At 37.3% G+C, this 21,290-nt stretch overlaps 3 protein-coding genes across 10 annotated transcripts; 1 reads left to right on the forward strand and 2 right to left on the reverse strand.

Moving 5' to 3' along the window:
* Positions 1-297: 297 nt before the first annotated feature.
* LOC117622211 lies at positions 298-2,775 on the reverse strand. Its single transcript, XM_034352804.1, has 3 exons — positions 2,427-2,775; positions 1,818-2,240; positions 298-1,578 (listed from the first exon to the last, which is right to left on the reverse strand). Exons 1-3 carry the CDS (start codon positions 2,694-2,696, stop codon positions 502-504), a joined length of 1,770 nt encoding a protein of 589 aa, XP_034208695.1. The 5' UTR covers positions 2,697-2,775; the 3' UTR covers positions 298-501.
* Positions 2,776-3,423: 648 nt separating this feature from the next.
* On the reverse strand, positions 3,424-5,982 carry LOC117616753 (nudix hydrolase 25). Of its 2 annotated transcripts, XM_034346158.1 has the most exons (6): positions 5,637-5,982; positions 5,281-5,331; positions 4,688-4,780; positions 4,377-4,471; positions 3,782-3,893; positions 3,424-3,693 (listed from the first exon to the last, which is right to left on the reverse strand). In XM_034346158.1, the coding sequence occupies exons 1-6, from the start codon at positions 5,700-5,702 to the stop codon at positions 3,589-3,591; spliced, it is 522 nt and encodes a 173-aa protein (XP_034202049.1). In that variant the 5' UTR covers positions 5,703-5,982; the 3' UTR covers positions 3,424-3,588. The 2 variants fall into 2 exon arrangements, with proteins under 2 accessions (XP_034202049.1, XP_034202050.1); XM_034346159.1 differs by lacking the exon at positions 5,281-5,331 and having other exon boundaries at positions 5,637-5,925.
* Positions 5,983-12,242: 6,260 nt separating this feature from the next.
* Positions 12,243-20,752, forward strand: LOC117614359. Of its 7 annotated transcripts, none has more exons than XM_034343143.1 (26): positions 12,243-12,800; positions 13,186-13,298; positions 13,388-13,514; positions 13,736-13,834; positions 13,907-13,975; positions 14,073-14,207; positions 14,278-14,346; positions 14,823-14,878; positions 15,018-15,177; positions 15,498-15,665; positions 15,774-15,858; positions 16,002-16,235; positions 16,347-16,450; positions 16,627-16,669; positions 16,888-17,045; positions 17,476-17,586; positions 17,723-17,791; positions 17,917-18,060; positions 18,707-18,781; positions 18,867-19,043; positions 19,163-19,248; positions 19,395-19,449; positions 19,557-19,682; positions 19,821-19,934; positions 20,084-20,200; positions 20,300-20,752. In XM_034343143.1, exons 1-26 carry the CDS (start codon positions 12,684-12,686, stop codon positions 20,363-20,365), a joined length of 2,877 nt encoding a protein of 958 aa, XP_034199034.1. In that variant the 5' UTR covers positions 12,243-12,683; the 3' UTR covers positions 20,366-20,752. The 7 variants fall into 7 exon arrangements, with proteins under 7 accessions (XP_034199034.1, XP_034199036.1, XP_034199035.1 ...); XM_034343145.1 differs by having other exon boundaries at positions 16,356-16,450; XM_034343144.1 differs by having other exon boundaries at positions 15,501-15,665.
* The last annotated feature ends 538 nt before the right edge of the window (positions 20,753-21,290 follow it).

Here is a 21,290-nt window from a genome sequence, read left to right on the forward strand (position 1 = left end):
TGAATGAGTTAATTTTTTGTTACGAGTTATTTTGGATTATTTATGCCTTTCTTTCGTTATAAATTGACATCACAAACATATTAGGTGCAATCATATCAAGAACTCTTGAGGAATTTCACATGTTTATTACAATAGAGATTAGTTAATGAAAGAGAAAAAAAAAAAAAGTTCATTGGTTTATTTATCTGATAATCATCAAATCCTAGAGATTCCCCAAATTAGCCTTATGACACTGTTGTTTGTTTGCAAATTAGCAAAGGCCAAGAAGGTTTTACTGATAAAAATCAAATTGCCATCCAAAATTCACTTTGCGAAATCAGCATTAAAAGGTCCACTGGGTGGTGATTCATATCTACCTTTCTTAAACTACTGTTAGTAGTGAGATCATCCTGGCAGACAAAACAACTGATGCAACTGCCTTTAAACCCAAAAAGATATATACCAGAATATATACAAACATAAAATCAAACACTTCTGTAACAAGTCTTCTGTTTCTGGTACTCATTGCAATTTTGAAGGCCTTCCCCGACCTCGACGCTTTTGTTGCAACTGCTCAATCTGAGGGGTCTGTGGTGGGTTCTTAGCCTTTTCTGCATCTAATTTTGGTTTAGGATGCCTCCCTCTGCCTCTGTACTGTGGCTGCTTCTGTTGCTTATCTGAGCACGATACAACTGCCAGATTTGTTTCTGAATTTGGTTTTGGTTTAGGAGGCCTCCCTCTGCCTCTGTACTGTGGTTGCTGCTGCTGTTGCTTATCTGAGCATGATACAACTGCCAGACTTGTTTCTGAATTTGGTTTTGGTTTAGGAGGCCTCCCTCTGCCTCTGTACTGTGGTTGCTGCTTATCTGAGCATGATACAACTGCCAAACTTGTTTCTGAATCTGGCTTTGGTTTAGGACGCCTTCCTTGGCGCCTTGGTGGCTGCTCCTCATCATGATGTTCAGGATCAGAGGGTAGCAATGCCGAAATGCTTACATCCATATTCTTTTTAGCTTTAGGAGGCCTGTCTCCAAGCCTTGGTGGCTGCTCCTCATCATGATGTTGAGGACCACCACATGGCATCAATGCCCTAGTACTTGCATCCATATCTTTTTTAGCTTTACGAGGCATCCCTCGACGCTTTGGTGGCTCTTCCTCATGATGAATTTCAGGAGCCAAGAGTACCAATGCCCTAGTACTTTCTATACCTTTTCTAGGCTTACGAGGCCTCCCTCGACGTCGCTTTTCTTGGCCTTGAACTGGTGATTGCTGGAGCTGATCAGCAAGAGGCACATCACCTTGGGTTCTCAAGTTCTCATGGCAACATAATTCCAATATCTTAGTTCTGACTTCAATATCTTGCCCTTGGACTCTCTCTCCAATCTCTCTAACTTTCCCAGCTTGCGGTTGAAAATGATTTTCAATTACCTCAATTTCTTGAGCTTGTGGTTCATTTCGCTTATATACTTCCCCACTTTGTTGTTCTTCTCTATGATGATTTCCTTGTATCACTTCATTTTCATACACCTCAGATTCAATATCTCCCAGTATTGCTTCTTTATTCGAACTCCCTTCCACATCCAACTCCATGCTTGCCATCTGCATTGTCAAACGGAATTAGACCCACACAGAGAATGTTGCCAAGAGCAAAACCTACTGGAAAAGCACAAACAAGATACGACTAGCTAATATCAAGTTAAGATGACATGAGAACAGCATTGCTCAACAAACTTCAAGCACAAAGCAAAATCAGCGCCACCATCAACAAAGATTTACCAGGCAAGCAATTGAGAATGTAAAAGGAACCAAATGCAGAAACCAGGGGTAAAAAATAGCACCTCAAGTTGTTCCTCATTCACTTCCATCTGCTTTCCTTGGGCTTCACATTTGTTTTCAATCACCTCAAAATGCTCTTGCTTTTGTACATCAAGTCTTCTCATCACCTCACTCTGCCATTCTTCCCCTTTCATTTTTTCCTCCATCCTTTCAATTTCGCGTCTATCCTCCCGCCCTGGCCACCTTTCGCTCGTAGACTCTCTGTCCACCACACCCCCGTCAACACCCTCCTCAACCGCAAGATTGTACCTCCTACCTTCCAAATTCACAACCACCCTACTCTCACAAAGTTTCCTCAGATGATGCCTCAGAAATCCCTCATGCGCCACTGGCAAATCCTCATATTCCCTTTTGATAAACTCCGATATGGCCACCTCACTCAGCCCACCTTCCTCATCCAACTCCTCTATTGCCCTCTGTATCATCTACATTCACAAAAAACAAACAAATGCAATGCAGAGGAGGAGATCAACAAAACCAAGACACTCACAATATCCCTTATAAAACAATATACACAAAAAAGAGAGTAGTTTTCTTGCTTCTAAAAGCTAATCACTTTGAACTTACAAAATAAACAAAGAAATTAGTAGTTAAACCAAATTCAAAGTTACCGAGGCATAAGGAGGGTGAGTTGGGGTGTGGACGGTGGGGATGAGCTCTTGAAGGCGGCGGTCGATGTTGGACTTAAGGCCCTCGGAGTTGATGATGGGTTTGGAGGGTTCTGATGAAGCGGCAATACGGGTCAAAAGGGCGTCTCTGAGTTTGCAGATGATGCGTTTTTGCCTTTGATCTTTGATGTTTTGATGATGAAGGGGTTGGTGAGGTTTTAAGGTTGCCATCGTTTGGGGTTTAAGAGTGAGTGAGCAGAAATGGACATGCATTTAGGATCGTATTGTGACTCAAACTTCTTCCGGCTTTATCTGTTCCCGTTCCGGTGCCGCTCGGCGTTTTTTTTCTTTCTTTCTGTTACTTCCTCCTTTACTTTACTGGTGTACTTTACTTCTTTCCTTTTTTAGTTTGACCAAAGAAATTGAATTGTTTTTGTTTTTAGGGTTTTTTGTTTTTGCCAAAATTAGAGGGGAAATGGTGAAAACTCACACGGGTATTTAGGAGTTTGAATTCAGTACCACCCAATGGTTTTCTTTGGGCTTTAACCGGGGAGAGTGGCATGAAAATAGGTGAGCTTCTATAATAGTCCATCAATAATAACTATGTACCTAATTGGACGGCTATTAAAGACTCCTTCATTATAACCCTTCACGAGTCATTCTATAGTGAATGACTTATTTATGGCCCTTAGATGAGGTTTTATTCTTAATCGTTGAATTAGACTAACCAATTTGATTTAAAACTAAAAAATATAGCCTCACTTAAGAGCCAAATATAAGGGCCACAGTATAGAATTCTTGAACCCTTCGCTATAACCCCGTCACAAGCCCTTAACTCTTTTGTTTTTCTGGGCTTGGGCTCCCTTTAATACCAAAAAGCTCTCAAATTGGGGAAGTAAACGGAGAGAAAGTCAAGTCCTTAACTCTTTTCGGCTTTTCCCCCATTTGTTATTGAAAGTTGTAGGCTTGTAGGCGGGCAAAGCCATTGGAAGCAAGCAACTAAGTAATTCCACATAGATTTTATTGTTATAACAACGCAAAGATCTAATTTGAAATTCTCATTATCATTTACAATAAGCAGCAGTCGTACTCGATCCAAATTCAATCGGTAAAATGAGTTAAGAAGATGAACATAACTACACAAGAAGCACACCAACAACAACATTCACCATTTTGTGGATTTACACTTCGTCGATAAAGCACTGCCGTCGAAGTAGGACTGGAAGGTCCTGAAAACTTCCTCATATGTTGGCCTCTTGTAGTCCACTGCCTGTGATTAGTAACCACTCATATCTGATTACGTCCACAAAACACAATGATTCAATTAAATTAACCGGAAGGATTATTTTTCAGCACACCTGCTCAATAACTTCTTCAGGGATCGCCCATTTCCACTCTGCAAATTCTGGGTCAGCTTCCCCATTGGCTAAGTTGATCTCACTCTCATCTTTTGTGAATCTCATAAGAAACCTGTCAAGTGCCCAAATTCATTGTTAAGCAGAAGCAGAAACTTTTGCATCTCTTATTTCCATCCATTTGGAGAAAAATTACAGATCTATATAAGCAATTAATTTTTCACTGAGAGAGGAAGCCTGATATAACTGAATATACATGGTAAGCAAGCGCAATATCAATTCTATAATTCAGTTGAACCATACAAAGAAATTTCATTTTCATGTCCCTTAAGTCCCCGGATGGCTCAAAGCACTTGTGGTTATGCCCCAGGCACAGAGTATACACATCGTCAATAACATGATCATATAAGGAGAAACAGCAGAGTACATGCGATGACAATGACATTAATAAAGATCTGCAATTACAATGAGGAAAAAGTCTCTTAATGTGCTGAGAATGCAACATTACATAGTTGCAAGCTTAAGAAGGCAGGTTTTAGAAGACTTGATAATGTTTTTAATTCATGAAGTGTGTGCATGTGAAGGAAGAAGGACATGCCATTTTTGTGCTTGCCCGTGCCATTCACCTCCCCAGAGACGATTTACTTTGGTCTTCACAGCAGGCGGAAAGTCATATGTCAACCAATTCGGAACCTGTCAATACACACAACCTCAGTCGTAAGCGTGGAAAATTGACTGCTATGAAAATTCAGCTGCTCAGCATAGTTATGAAGCATGCAGCATATTTTGACTATAATTTAGAAGTTTTGAACTCCATCCAAGCCATTACTTCATGATACACTGGAGTTTTACAAATTCAGTATTTTTACAGTGGTGATTATGGGGTTTTTGCCAGATTTCCAAACTAACCTCAGCAATAATTTCTGCAGATTCTATACCAGTCTCTTCTCGTAGTTCCCTAATAGCTGCATTTTTAGGTTCTTCACCATCTTCAATACCCCCCTGAGATTGAGGATCCAAAAATTAATACAAAAGTGAAGCTTAACCGAATGAATTGGACAAAACAGCAGAAATCCAGAAAAAACAGAGAAAGTTCAACCTTTACAATGATTGAAGGAAAATTTAGACCTTGAAGAGAATCCGATACTAGTATAAGGAAAATTTGTACAGAGATTTTGGGCAAAACACTTAACCATGTGGAATGGATTTCTATCATTTAGCCATAAAAACACTAAGTCCATCCACATCCACTATGGATGTTTCGCAAATGCGAGGAAGCAACGAGTGTTCAGATTGCACATCTCTGATTCTACATCAGTAACTATTTGAACAGAATTTATCAACAAATAATGGTTTAAATTAAACAAGCCATTAATCTTCACATAGTCGACAACAATTAGCCATATCCCCAGGTGATTAAAGCAATCTCTTATTTGGTAGCAATTAATAACAGCTTTTAAAAGTGGTTGAAAACAAAAAAAAAGCATCTAGTGCGGTACTACCTGAGGCATCTGCCATGCTCCCGGAACATTCAATCTTGATCCAACGAAAACCTGCAATAAAACCCAGACAGTTGCAATACAATTTCTTCCCGCAAATATGTACACTTTTTCAAGGAAAAGGGTCTTAAATTGGACTCTGTTATTAACAAAACCGATTTGAATTTACTGGGTTTTGTCAGAGAGTTAGCATAATCTTAGTGACGGCAACAAAATTGGATCAGAATCCAAATCCATAATTAACGAGACCCTACCAAATACAGAAAGATGACGAAGCAAAGAAGAGAACAAGTGGGTTTTTTTATATGATAAATTTAGAGGAGAGATGGATGGAGTAGATGGAGGGTGAACGTGAATACCAGATTATCAGAGTTAATGAGGCAAACGCCAACGTTGGGTCGGTAACCAGAGGGCAGATCCTCCATTGCTCAATTTGCTCCACTTCTTTCTTCTCTGCTGCTGAGACTTTGAGACCCAGAAAACTCTCTCCTTGGATCGATGACTCTCTCAGAAAATCACAACACAATAATAATAAGTATAAAACTAAGAAATAAAGTGGGCTTTGTGGGAATTGGTGACGCTGACCATGACAAAAGGGTGACTCAGAGCATAGAGTTTCCCACTCTTATCCTGCGCACCCTTCCACCCAGGTTTCCTTCCATTCCAATCAATCAAGTGACACTCTTCCTTCCAGGTAGGCGCCACGGTATGCTGCGGCTGTCCTCACATTTCTTGTCATGAGCGCCCTTCTAGGATGTGTCATACTTAGACACGTGTCTTTGTCAATGCTTGTGTAAGATTGACCCAAAGAAAATTTCAAGGATTTCATGATAACGAAGCTCGTGGGTGTTTTGTTTAACATCGGGCTAGATACTTAAGTTTATAAATTTTTATGAATATGGTCAACCTCCCAAGATTTCAAACAAGTTGACAACAGATTTAATAGAGATTTAGTCCAACCTAAAAATAGAAAAGTAGAAAGAAAAATGAAAGAAAGAGCCAAGTAGAGTTTATGGTAAGTATATGAGGGCGCCCACGGAGTAGCACGGCCTTTGGAGGAGGGAGAAACGGGCGCCTGATCAGAATGTGATGGTGACGTACAGCTTAAGTCAATGGGCGAACATGCGGATACAAAAGAGCATTGCTAAAAGACAAAGCCAACAAAACGTAGTGGGCGGGGGAGGGGCGTTGACTTTCAGTGGCTCAGAGTCAGGAAGTGCATCTTTCTTTTTAAATATTTATCATCATTATTTTTTAAATTATTATTTTATTACCAACCAAGCTGTAGTCGCCAATCTACACGAAAGCCACTGCACAGAGCTCCGCGTCTCCTCCAACGAACAGTTTTCCACTTTAAATGGTGTGACTGATATTAATTTATTATTTAAACCAAAAAAAAAAAATCATTGTATTAAAATATAATCTTTTTAAATTTTACATTTCTCACAAAAACAAAATAAAACATGAAACCCTTATCAAATTTATTTACCGAATAATGTGTTAGTATTTTTTCTATACAAATAGTGAGGATGTAGTACTATTTTTTATTTATTTAAAATAAGGTAATTGTGAGTATAATAAGTATAACGATAATAGCCGAAAAAGAACGAACGGTCCTATTCTACATTATATTAAATGGGAGCTACCAAATGAAAATGTTGGAAAATTAAACTTTGATGACTTTTGTGTTCATATGAGTCCAGTCTAATGAAAAAATGACATTGACTTGAATATTAGTGGTCTCAAATTCGAACTTCCACTACATATTAGTATTGTTCCTCTTGTAGTATCGCTTGTATTATACTAATAAAAATTATTGATGCTGCACTATTTGGGTATGCAGTTTGAGATTGTAATGGGAAGGTCAAGGTGGATGGTTCTTTTCCTTTAGGTATTACTTTCATCTTGCAAGCTGAAGCAATGGCTTTAAAATATGAACTCATTTGAGCAAAATGATTAGGTATTTCGTCTTTGTGTATTGAAGGAGACTCACAAGTTTTAATCAACATTTTAAAATGCAAGACTACTCCTCAGTGGCGGAGTCAGGAATCTTACTACAAGGGTCTCAGTGTAAAAGTCCCAATAAAAATTTTGGACAAGAGGACACCTATAATAACCCAAAACTTAATTCATATTTAATTAGTAATTTATTAAGAGGAAAATATAATTTTGCCTTTGGAATAATTTATTTACGAAAAGTTGACTTTTTGACCGAGAAGGAATTTGACAATTTCACATACACCATTGCGTAGAGTACGACGAAATGAGTTCGTAGACACGAAGTGGACTCGAATCGGAGCTTTAACGAAGAAAATACGGTTAAAATATCACGAGGGGCAAAACGGTAATTTGGAAAAAATCATATTAAAAACCTCACTTCTCTCTCTTCTCCCTTAGTTTTTTTCTCTCTCTCTCTCTCTCTCTCCCTCCCTTCGACAGACTCTCCAGCCGACGTCACCTTTCTCTGTGAACCACCGCCACCGACCACCCCAAGCCGTAAGACCGGAGCCAAAAAGACCGGCGTCACGCCGCCACCACACCCGGCCCAGCCCACTGCAAGCCGCCGCCGTTCAGCCGCCGGAAACTGCAAAAATCGAGCCGGTTTTGCACAGTTTTGCAACCGCTCGTTCTCCCTCAATTCTTCTCCACATTTGTCAAGTAAGGTATGGATTTCTACCTATTTTCCATGCTCTAGCTGATGGTTGTGTAGATTTGCATCGATTTTGACCGTAACTAGCTCGGTTTTCGAATTGTAATTCGGTCTATTTTCGGCCTCCGAGTTCGACCACTTCCGATCAGTTTTTGGGGTAGGTCCAAGAATAAAAGTGGTTTCAAATATGGTGTTATACCTAGGGTAGGAGTTTGGAGGCTTGGTTTTGAGATTTTCCGGCGATGCGTAATCGCTTTGGACACCCAGCGCTGCCAGCTAGTACGGCGGTGCATGGGCGAGGGTAGTGAAGTGGCACTGTGTCTTGATGCGATCCTTAGGTTGTCACGAGCACGTAGGAATTCGCGGATCTCAATTTGGATACCGTTTGAGCCTCGAACGAATTTTCCATATTATGCGATTTCTGGGTTCAATACTGTTGAGTCGTTGGATCGTAATTAGTTTCAGATATGTTACTATAGACAATTTCAGAATCGTGTAGGATTCGACGGATTGTGAATCGGAGTCCCGGAGACTCCGAAATATTGAACCCTAGGGCTAGGGTTTAGAAATTATGTGATTGCACGATCGTGATCAATCCGACCGTCCGATCGAGACCAAACCCTCAGGACATGTGTCCTAGATATATTGGACCTTCTAGCGGCTTCCGGATCATATTGTGAGGTCTGGATCCGTGGGGTCCCGGATTGACTTTTTGGGACTTTAGCGCTTTTTGAGTCCCAAGATACTGCTAAACTGGAAGGAAAGCTTTTATGGGCATATGAATAACTTTAATTTGACGCACGTACTTCTAGAAGCCGGGGGTCAGGGTTTTTAAATTAATACTATATGTATTAATAGAATATTTTGGTCATTGAATCAGGCACCCGGGCACCAATTGACCCATAGGAAGGACCTTCAAGAGGTCCAACGAGCTCGGACTACCAGTGAGTGGACTCTTTGTTTTTATAAATGAATTTAAGCAGTTCAGTTATAGTATTTCATCTTGAATAAGTTTTATTCAAATATTATCGTTTTATAATCTGTTATATACTTTTAAATAATTTGTTTTGCATGCTGCCGAGTGAAATCTCCTTTAAAGGACATAGGAAAAGAAATTCTAGTTAATTATCAGATAAATGGCAGCAGAATTTTAAAGGTTACAGGAATTCAGTTATCCAGCAAATTTTCTTCAGAAATTTTATATTTTCCTAAATCACCTTGTACCCAGAGATTAAATGTTGCTTTCGGATTATATTGGTTGCCTTCGGTTTAGTCAGCATGCTTGACAGTTGCCCCACGAGTTCTTTGGTACTCGAACACTTATGGAGCGAGTAATGTGGATAAGGTGGACTACGGTCCCCTGAATCCTACGAGTTGCGGCTCGAACTGACCTCGCGTCACTGAGACCTTCGAGTACGTGTCACCTATGGTGATGCAAGGAATTGACGGAAATAAAGGGTACACCTAGGTGGTAGTTTTAAACTGTTTTCAAAAGTAATGTTGACAATGAATATGATTGGTTTATATACATGTATAATTATATACGCGCATTGATTTCAGAATAAATACAATAAGTTAGTTTGTATAACTGTTTTTACAGAAGGGTTAGTATGTTCATATGCTATTTTCTAAACTTTGTTTTGGGTCCACTCACCCTGTTTGTTGTTTTGCGTCCCCAAGCAGTAGACGTGCACATGAATCCACCACCGGGCCGTTTTCCATCTTCCGCGCCTTTCTTTTGATGTAGGATTTTTGTTTTGTAAAAGGATTGACTCATTTATAAATTCTTAATAGTTGCTCTGATGTTTTGCCCTAGACTGAGAATTGAACAGTTGAAATGTATATATATATGTATGCTGGCAGTTGGTTGTGTATATATATATATATATATATACTTGTTTGGCATGTGAAAATGTTTTGGTATTGAGCCAGTTACAAGGGAAACTCTGCCGGTTTTTCGGTAGAAGTCAACCTTGTCATTTTATTGTGCTTTGCATAGAAGGGCAAATAGGTCATTCGTGCCCAACATCCTCCAGGTGTTGGACATGCAAAGGGTGCGACTCGGATTCCAAAGCGGAATTTGGATCGGGTCCTGTCAACACCAGTTATTCAGCTCTTTACACACTAATGTACCAACAACTGAGATCTTTATACAATAGAATCTAGTCTCATAATCGCACATACAGAACATGCATAAATACACACTACTGTATGAGACAGACCTTACTTGGCTTTTATTATTCTTTAAGGACAAATAAGGAGTTCTGTACATTACAAAAGATTGGCAATTTATATTATATTCACTCAACAAGACTATTTGGGGGTTTGGGGGAGGGGGGATTGAGTTGGGAACTTAGGGTTGGAGGAGAAAACAAAAAAATTTGGGGGTTTTAGAATGAAGGTATCAGTGCTGGAGAGGAAGGATACGCTAGGCATTTTCATAAATTTTTTTAATTTCAGACGTGGCCCAAAACAACGTCGTTTTGGGCCAAAAAAATCCCTGGGCCAAAACGACATCATTTTGCCCAGGTTGTTTTATAAAAAAAAGACCCCCGCGCACACCTTCTTCTTCAGGTCGCACAACCTTCTTTCATCTTCAGTCATTTAGTCGAGCACTTGGTGTGCAGCCAAGAGGTCGCACCAGTAGCTCCAAGGGACCTCTAAGCTTATTTCCATGGCTTCCAAAAGGTCATGCGACCCCACTAACCCCACTGTCTCCACTGCTACTCCTCCTTGACGAAAATCTTCAATTATCACATATATTTGGCAATTACTCAAGATCTCTATCCTTAATATGTTTGGCATATTTATCGAGAAGCTAATATGGATGCAGATGCATTAGCAAATTTTGAACAAGATGTGAATTACTTTTGTATTTAGTTTTGTAATTTTCCTTCTTCAATTGCTATTGAACTCTTGTATGATGTTGGGAATATTGGCCTCCTAAGAGGAGCTTATTGATAATTTTATTTTCTTGTTGTTTTTTTTTTTTAAATAACAAAATTTTATGGGCCAATTATATCAACTGACCAAAGCTTCAAATTCAGTGGCCCAAATTATTCGAAGGAAACTGGGGACTTTGCGGATTTCCATTGCCAACCCAATGCGAGCGAGATTCGAAAAAGTTAAAGAAGGCGCATTTCAAGATGAGGATATGTTTTTAGGACTGGACTTTCGTCATCTGTTTTTGGGTTCTATTGTCCTCTTTGGAAGTGGCATTTGGGCCACTGTTTTTAAAACTATATCTTTAATCTTCAGTTTTTATTTTCATAGGTACTTGAGAAATTGTCAAACTTGAACTTGAGGTCGAATTGGTTATCTTCCAGCCAATAATATATACTAGCCCCTACACGTGTGCCAATTGAATTTTTTTAATTTTAATTTTATTTTAAAAATTTAAAACATAATAGGTAGTTGTGCATTATTTGATTTTGCTTTTAATTTTAATTTTTTTAAATATAAAATCTTGTGAATTTACCATATTATCCTTATTTAAATAATAATTTTAATTCTTAATATTTGTATTAATTAATGGTATTTTCTGGTATTTTGAATATTTTACCATTCTTTGACTTCTACTTTATATATATAAATTATAACTAGCCCCTCATGCTTGTGGCAATTGTTTTGTTTTAATTTAATTTAATTTAAAATTAAAACAGATAATGGGTAGTTGTGTTCTAAAAATATTGTAAATTTACCATATTATCCTAATTTAAATAATAATTTCAATTATTAATGTAATTAAGGGCATTTTATGGTATTTTGAAGGTTTCACTATTCTCTGCGTTTCACCCTTGTAGGGCCCACTCAGCATTGTATTTCACTAATCCAAACTGTTTATTTTGTATATACTTATTCAAAGATAATTTCTATAAAAAAAAGCACTCGTATCCGATATCATTTAATCATTCAATTAAATTATTGACATTCAAGTACTTTCTTGAAGCATCATATTTATTGATTTTGTTGGTCTCAATTAGATTAATGATTTTAAATTTGTCTGATTTTTTGTAAGGATGATATATGAATACTTGAAAAATAGACGGTTTGAATCGTTGAAAAAAAAATCGTAGGGTACCCTAAAGGGTCTCGCTCAAATAAAAATTATTTGAGAAATCCCTCAATGGAAAGGGAATGTGTATTTTATATATTTATTTTTATATGAAATGTGAACTTCATTAAGAAAACTATCTTTAAAAAACAAAAAAACAAAAAAAACAAAAAAAACAAAAAAAACCCACACTCACACTCATACGACACAGCACAAAACTAGCTAATGAGTGATCAACAATATTACATTCTTTGAGTTTGAGGTTAAATCCTTTCCACCAAGAGAAAATAGATATTCGCATTTGTTAAAATATGAAAAAATGTCCTGAATTTTTCAAAGGCCGTCCAACAAAATTGAGTGAAAGATGAAACAAAAAACAAGCGGGACGAGGAAGACAGAGGTAAGCAAAGTGTACACATAAAGGCAGGCGGATGAAAGCAAACAGCAGCTCATTGAAACCCGTCATCCATATTATCAGTTATTTATCATATCTGATATCTATAAAGAAAGGTATAAAGATTCTTTCTCTTCTTTAATTGGAGCAAAGATTCCCCTTTCAAGCAAACAATCCAAGAAAGAAAGAAGAAGGATTAGGTGCAGAGCTGGTATTGGGGGATTGAGATTTATACAGCAACCCTCCATTTCCTCGTGTTTGCTGAGACTAGAGGCCTCTCGCCCAGCTCTCCCCCCCCACCCCCCCAAATGGACGACGATGTTGTACAGCGAGTCTTCCAAGAAGGAGGCCGCGACTATTTCCAACAGCAACCCTCAACTTCCTCTTCCTCTTCCTCTATTCTCCAGTCACTTCCTCTCCATGTGGTATCGACACACACTAGTACACATGCTTTTTTGTTTTATGGGTTTATTGGGTTATTTGTATTTTGCATTGCAGGTCAAGATTTTCCCGTTTTGTTGCTTGTTTAGTTGAATTGTTAGAGTGAATATTGGGTTCTCTTGGAATTGGGAGTTTTGTGTTGGAGCTGTAATTTGTTTGTCTACTTGGGTTGATCAGCTTGTATGCATGTTTAGATTCTCGTTTGCCGATCCTTTTACGGTGCAGGACATAAGAATTATGGAACTGACCAAATTGGAATTGAATGTTTTTCTTTCATCTGTGCTCTTCCCATCACGACTTTAAGTCTCTAACAATGCTCTCTGAACTTATATGAGATACCTAATTACTGCTCGTGTTGAAACGGTGCAGTCTTTTGATCACGGGTATTATTTGCTAGTAAAATCTATCCAAGAACTTAGAGAGAAAAAAGAGGGCATTGTAACAGTTGGCATTGGCGGTCCAAGTGGTTCTGGTAAATCTAGGTATATATAGTTTTCTGTAGGCTATAAGCATTCCTTACTCTTGTTTGTTGCATTGTTAATTTTTATTGTAATTTTAATGTTTCCTGAAGCTTAGCAGAAAAGGTGGCATCTGTTATTGGTTGTACTGTTGTATCAATGGAGAACTATCGTGATGGATTTGATGAAGGGAATGATCTGGGTTCAATAGATTTTGATATGCTGGTCAGAAATCTTGAGGTTTGCATCTACTTATTTCTTGTCATGCTCATTATTCATATAAGTTGATTGTATTGATTCATGATTCATGCCTGAATACTTGGGATAGCCATATAAACCTTCAAACATTCAAATCATTTTTTATATAAAGAAGCAGAGTTTCCTAGTATATATGATGTTCCGAAGTTAAATCCTGGCTGATTTCTGAGTGATTATGTCATTACATTTTATGTTGAAAATAGGATTTGACAAAGGGTGAAGATACATTGATTCCAGTATTTGACTATCAACAAAAGAAACGTGTTGGTTCAAAAACAATAAAGAGTGCTTCATCTGGGGTGGTAAGAATGTTTAGTATTCAATTTTTATGGTTTACCTCAAATGCCAGGTTCTTAATCTCTCCTTGTTTTTAGGTAATAGTTGATGGCACCTATGCTTTGCATGCAAAACTGCGCTCTTTGCTAGATATTCGAGTTGCAGTGGTAATTTTCTAAGTCCTATTTTGTTGGCCAAGACTTTGTAGAATATCAGCTAACAGAAAGTTGACATGACATTTTATATGTATTTTTGGTATATCAGGTTGGCGGTGTTCATTTTAGCCTTCTTTCCAAAGTTCGATATGATATCGGAGATTCTTGTTCACTGGATTACCTTATTGACAGCATTTTCCCATTGTTTAGGAAGCACATTGAACCAGACCTTCATCATGCACAGGTTGGTATTTGACTGCTGTTACCCTTGAAATTTTATTGCTGATTCTCAATGTTTTGCATTTATTTTGCAGATTAGGATTAACAACAGCTTTGTCTCATCATTTAGGGAGGCAATCTACAAGCTGAAATGCAAGAGTGAGGTCTGTATGCATTGCTAGTTTATTTTCAAGTGATGTTGGGCATATATTTATACATAGGAAATGGGCCTTCCTCATTTATGTTGCTCTTGTAGCTATATGATTTGAAAAAATGATTTTTGTACTAGCCCAAGTTTTTTCTTTTGTTTTGGTGGGGAACAAACTGGCCCAAGCTTTTTAAGATAAAGATCTAGTTGAATTGAGTGAATTTTCATGATGATACAGCTTATCAAATCTTTTAACTGAACTTATGTACCTTGTAATGTGTATTTCTATGAACATTAGTTTCTTTGATGGCAACAGTGAGGCTTACGTCTTACTTCAAGTTGTGCTAAGAACTGTATTTGTCAATTGCAATGTTATTTTTTTCTTTGTAGCTCGTGGCTTTTACCGACTGGTTCTCCATCTTATTTCTTGAAATTTTTTGTTTTGGATAGGGTTTTTACTAATTTGACTAAAATTTCAAAGTTTTGTTACAGGCAGCAGAAGAACATTTTGCTTATGCTTTTCAAGGAAACGAAGCTCAAATAGATAAGTGAGTCTGGTTGGAGATTTGATTATCTATTGGCTATTTTTTTATAATAATATGGAACTAAAGAAACTGAATTGCTTTCCTTCCGAAACTTTTTAGTTCTATAGCAACTAAAAGTTCTGCACAATTTATTTTCTCTCAGTTTCATTGAGATGTACCTTAGGCCTCCTTCAGCAAGTGAAGAAGCACGGATAAATGATTGGATCAAGGTGCGCCAATCGGGTATAAGATATTATCTGTCACTTGGGGACCAGAGGATTGTCGACAAAAATTTCATTATCAGGCCAAAAGCTGAATTTGAGGTAAGAAGTATTTTCATAGGTTTTGACCATAGTATAGACATTATAATAAATAAAGCCACTGATCATTTGGATATACATTGGGTTGGTTCTTCATCTCTTTGCGTTCTGTTTTACGTGTATTCTACATGCTTGACTAATGGTTCTTATGAAGCCTTCTGGTCAGCGATGAGCAAATAGAAGGGTCATTGGTTGGAATTTTTACAGGAGATGCCTCTTTCTATGTTTAATTTTTGTAAAGGACTACTCTTTATGTAATACTATTGTAGAGTTTCTAGATGTTCAATAACTCTTACCTGTTTGCTACTGTTTAACATTGGAAGCAGGTTGGAAGGATGACTTTAGGTGGGTTACTGGCTTTGGGATATGCTGTGGTTGTTAGTTACAAACGAGCATCTAAATCGGTTGATAATGGAAATGTTTCATTGTCGCTTGAAACCATTGATACCCTTGGTGAGACATTCATGGTGCTGAGGGGCACAAATAGAAAAGTATGAACTTTGTATTTTTACTAGAGTGGTTATAGCATTTGTTTTTGGATATATGCCAATGTTTTAACATGAGGTCTGATATTGATACATACTAGTGGTCTTGTGTAGACAGTTGGAACTGAAGCACTGAAGATGGGTATTAATGAGCCTTGGATCACTAAATCATATCTGGAATTGATTCTTGAGAGAAAAGGTGGCAAGCTAGGCCTAATTTAGTTCTTTCCATCTTTATGCATTTATTAAAATACCAAGTTCTTTCCTTAAGCTTTGAACATGTTCTCTCTCTTTGTTTGTACGTTATGTGTGTAATGTAGGTCATGGTTTTTCATGATGCAGGTGTACCTCGCCTCAATACACCACCCCTTTTGCCAAATACATCTCTGACCACTAGTCAGGACAGAATGATTGCTGCACCAAGACCAATTCGCGTTCCTCCTAACCTTGTTACTCGGCTTGAGGATCTATCTCAGCCATGGACTAGATCTCCAACAAAATCTAAGATGGAACCTATAGTAGCAACATGGCATTTCATCTCATCGGATCCTCCTCAAGCTGATAGCTCAACCATAGGTAAGTTACTTTGACTTGGAGATGTATTTCTTCACTTGACAAGCAATTTTGTAAGTAGTTATTCTTGGATGTATTGTTACATCTCTCTGTGTTTCGACTTCTCTCATGAAGCAACCACAGATCCTTCCTCTTTCAGGGACACCGTGAAACTTGCTCCAATGCCTGATTCGTATGACTTGGATAGAGGATTGCTTCTTGCTGTGCAAGCAATACAGGCAAGGAGTGAAGTTAATACAGAATTGTTTGAGAAACTCCCATAATGAAAACTTTATGTATAAGAAATTCATTAGAAGAATATATTACAAAGTTTATATGAAAAGAAATATTTAAAATATGTATTAATATGTTTTACTTGGATGGGAACTTCATGTATTGTTGTTTACTTTTTCAGGCACTGTTGGAGAATAAAGGTTTTCCAGTTATAGTTGGAATTGGTAATACAGGCTTTATTTAACTCTCTCCCACTTTCATGTTTTGAGCTTTTGCTTGTCAGGGATGGCCATTGTTCTTGTTATGCTATTCAAGTCTGAAAACAGTAGAATACAGTCCTAATTTTTTTAATTTTATAATTGTTATTTCTTATTGCCTTTTAGCATCTGAAATTAATTGAGCTTGAGGTATGTTCTTATGTTGTTCCTGATTGTTCTTGTAGGAGGTCCAAGTGGTTCCGGAAAAACTAGTTTGGCTCATAAAATGGCAAACATAGTTGGTTGTGAAGTTGTTTCCCTTGAAAGCTATTATAAATCTGAACAAGTAAAGGATTTCAAGTATGACGACTTCAGCTCGCTGGATCTATCTTTGCTTTCAAAAGTAAGGTTTGATGATTGGCTCATTTTGACTAGTTTGGTATTCTTCTTTGAGTTGTAACTTTGGGCCATATGGGGTGGCTAATCAGATGATTGCTATAGTTATGCTACACAATGAAATGCAACCCCAAGAAAAAAAACAAAAAAGATGCCTCTTTCCATGTTAGTTTCTCTTCTATGCCCCATTTTCGATAGGCCTTCAGGTTGTTGAAGCCTTGAAGGCCTATCGAAAATCATACTTTTCTAATTTGTTTTCCCAGTTGCCAACAACTGTGCCAATTCGTTGGCTTGCTATTGTGAAAATATCATTTTACTTTTGCTGAATCACATCTTAACTGACAAAATATGATTGCAATAATGAAGATACAATTCCATTGATTTAGCATCTGCCTTTGTTGTTGTAGTACTTAGTGTTTTTACATTACCATGTGCAGAACATTGATGACATAAGGAATGGTCAAAGAACAAAAGTACCCATATTTGATTTGGAAACTGGTGTTCAGAGTGGCTTCAAGGAACTTGAAGTTTCTGAAGACTGTGGAGTGGTCAGTTATCAGACAGATCTACTAGTGCTTTCACAATTTGGTTTGCTTCTTTTGGAATAATATTCTATTGTTCCCTGCCTTTGACAAAACAAATCGATTAGTTTATGCTTTTTAAATTTTTTTTATATACAAGCAGATTATTTTTGAAGGAGTTTATGCTTTGCATCCAGATATCCGAAAATCACTTGACTTGTGGATTGCTGTTGTAAGTATAACCCCTGTTGCACCTTTGAAGCTTTAATATCCATGAATCTGTGTTTCTAAGTCAGTTTCAGGTGTTTCTGAGAAAGACTGGCTAGGAAGTGTTCATTCTTGTTTTTTGGCTGTCAGGTTGGAGGTGTTCATTCACATCTCATTTCTAGAGTTCAAAGGGACAAAAGTAGAGTGGGGTGTTTTATGTCCCAGAATGAGATCATGATGACAGTGTTTCCAATGTTCCAGCAGTTCATTGAACCTCATCTTGTTCACGCACATGTTAGTGGACTTAAACCTTCTTAAGTTCAATTGTTGCCATGTTTTAAAAATAAATAAATAAATTCTATATAGGTGGTTTCTAGGTTTTGGCAATTTTTTAAGTATGAGCAAGTTTGCAAGTCGTTTTTTTCCTAATAGAGCTAGTACTTTTATAAGAAATGGATGAACTGATTTTCATGATATGTCCAAGAAACAGAAAAAGGGATTTGTAAAGATTTAAAGAAGTGTTTGAGTTTAAACAATTTTTAAATCCATCCCTTTCTAACAGAGCTGAATACTTTTTAAGATGCAATAGAACTGATTTAGTGATATATTCCAAGAAAACAAAATGTATAATTTGTTAAGATTTTTCCAAGGACGACATGCTGATGGGCCCACAATGTCAAATCATTAGACCACTTTTTTGCACAATGGATTGCCCATATTCTTCTGCATGTTTTCCTGTGAACATGTACATTCCAATTTGGATTTTGGAACCAATCTATGGCACTTCCATTATGAAACTTATTGTTTCTTTTGTTACAATGGAGGCAATCGAACCCTTGATCTAGACTAATCCATTATGAAACTTATTTTACTGCTGAAATTTGGTTGCAACTTTCAAAGGCTATTTTTGGTGCTTCAATTTCTTCTTATCTCAATGCAGCTCAAAATTCGAAATGACTTTGATCCCGTGCTTTCCCCCGAGAGTTCATTGTTTGTATTGAAGAGTAACAAGCAAGTAAGGGTATCATCTTGCCTGTGTCTTGAACTCATAAAATATGATTTTCACCTTACATACTTGCACTATTTCCATTTCGTCATAGGTGGCTTATCAAGATATTTTGAAAATACTGGATCCTGCAAAGTTCTGCAGTTCTGTCCAGAATTTCATTGATATATACTTGAAGCTTCCTGGACTTCCTACTAATGGGCAGTTAACAGAGGGTGACTGCATTCGGGTCAGAATATGTGAGGGCAGATTCGCGTTGCTGATACGGGAGGTTTGTAATGTGACCTGGTTATAATTTGCTTTTTATTATTAATAAATACAGCGTTCGTTCTCTCTAACCACAGTGTACATTCCATTCTTTGTTTCTGTTTCCTGAATTTGTTTGCTTAGCCTATAAGAGAAGGAAACTTCATCATCCAACCTAAAGTGGATTTTGATATTAGCATTAGTACAGTTGCTGGGCTTCTTAACCTTGGGTAAGCGGTAACCTACGTACTTGAATTATAAAATTCATGGGTGGACACATTTTCTTCATGTTGGATGAAGAATTATGTTGTATTGTTGTTCTTATTATTATTAGAATTTTTTTAATCATTACTTTCGTATCTTTTGGTGATGTCAGGTATCAAGCTGTAGCTTATATTGAAGCGTCTGCTTTCATCTATCAAGATGGAAAGGTCAGATCAAATTCTATGAGATTTATTTATTTCTTGAACATGTATTCTATTTGGAAAGTACTTCAATTGTGGTAGCAATATTAGCTTAAGTTTTCATGCCTCTTTAGATTTTGATTGAGGTTGATCATCTACAAGATGCCCCGAACCCTTACCTGCAAATCAAGGGGGTTGATAAAGATGCTGTAGCAGCTGCAGGATCAATGCTTAAATTGGATGGTTCATATACTACAAAGGTTTTTCCTTTAATTATTCTATGCTGTTTCCCATTCTTAATCCCAAGCCAAAATCACTTTCTTCTTTCTGGTTTGTTTGTTCGTTTCTTTTGATTCAATTTCATCCGAGTTGGTAGTTGATTTGTTTGTTTGTTGTAGAGCTATCTTCAAATAGTGCTGGAAAGATTGCCAGCATCGGGAAGAGGCTCAGGCGGAATTCACACACAGCAAGCTGCAAGGTTGCAGGAACTTGTGGAATTTATTCAATCTCAGGTATTTTTCTATCAAGTTAATGCATATGACATATCACATATGTTTGCAGGTCTCGAAGTCTTGCAATTTTTGCATCTAAAACTAAAGAATTTTTTCAGTGCATGCTGCATTTCTAACATTGATTGAAAATATAATGGTGTAATAAACAGGGCAGCAGTTCAGCTTCTGAGTCGTCACCAATTAGAGAAGTTTCTCCGGTTGAAGGGGTTATCGAAGACATGCAGTCAAGGATTAGAAGACTTGAGCGGTGGCATACAATCAATACGGTGCTTACGATACCTTTCCCCCCAAAGAGTTGTAGTGGACTGGAGCTGTATAGAATAGTAGTGCTCATCCATTGTTGTTTGTGTGTTTTGTGTGGGCAGGTACTATGGACATTTTTTATGTCTGCGCTTGTTGGTTATTCGCTCTACCAAAGGAAGCGTCAGTGATGCCGTCCCAGTTGTTTTCTGTTTACCATTGCAAGAAAGAGACTTTCTTGTTGCATTGATCATATCATCATTTTTACTGCGGCTGATCTCCTTCCGCAGGTTCAAGTCAATTGCTGAATATACAGAGTCAAAACAGTAACTTCCTAACTACAGTCACAGTTGAATTTTATGTGACTCACAACAATGATACGCACAACTTGAGAGCCATTTGTTGTATTAAAGTGATCCTTCTCTTACACTATGGTGAGAAGAAAGAAAATGAAAAGTACATACAGGCTGAGACTCAGAGAAGAAAACACTCGCTCCTCCTCCATGTATTTTTTTTCTTTTTTTGTTAGAAGTTATAATTTACTCAATGAAAGATTATTGATGAGTTGTTTGCTGCTCTTGCTCTGCCCCCCATTCCATTAAAATATCAGAATATACGTTTTGCTTTGAACCCCCACAGCCTCATCTGATGCGACTCGTACTCTGTAGCCCCAGTTAAAATTAGAGTAATCGACAAATTATGGTTAATTTCCCCGTTAAAAAAAGAAGCTTAGGCTTAGGTCAGCCATTTAAAAGATTCATAAATTACAATATTTGCTCTGGTTCTAAAATAAGAAAGAAAAAAAAAGGAAACAATATTTGCTTTGGTTTTAAAATAAGGTGGTTTATTCAATTTAGATTTTAAATTATTTTAAAAGAGTTATAAAGTTTATAAAGTTTTATTGAATTTAATTGAGTTTTATTGAATTCTACAAACTCCATTTTGATTAAAATCATGTATAAATTTTAATTGAGTTTGTTAGAGTTTTATTATTAATTTTAATGGAGTTTATAGCACTCAAAAAACAAAGAGTTTAGGGGTGATGATGGTGGTGGTGATGGCGATGGCAGTGGTGATGGTGGTTTGTGAGTGATGGGGAGGTAGTGGCGGTGGCGG

The sequence above is a fragment of the Prunus dulcis genome, chromosome 1, assembly GCF_902201215.1.
Source record: "Prunus dulcis chromosome 1, ALMONDv2, whole genome shotgun sequence".
NCBI classification, from domain to species: Eukaryota; Viridiplantae; Streptophyta; class Magnoliopsida; order Rosales; family Rosaceae; genus Prunus; species Prunus dulcis.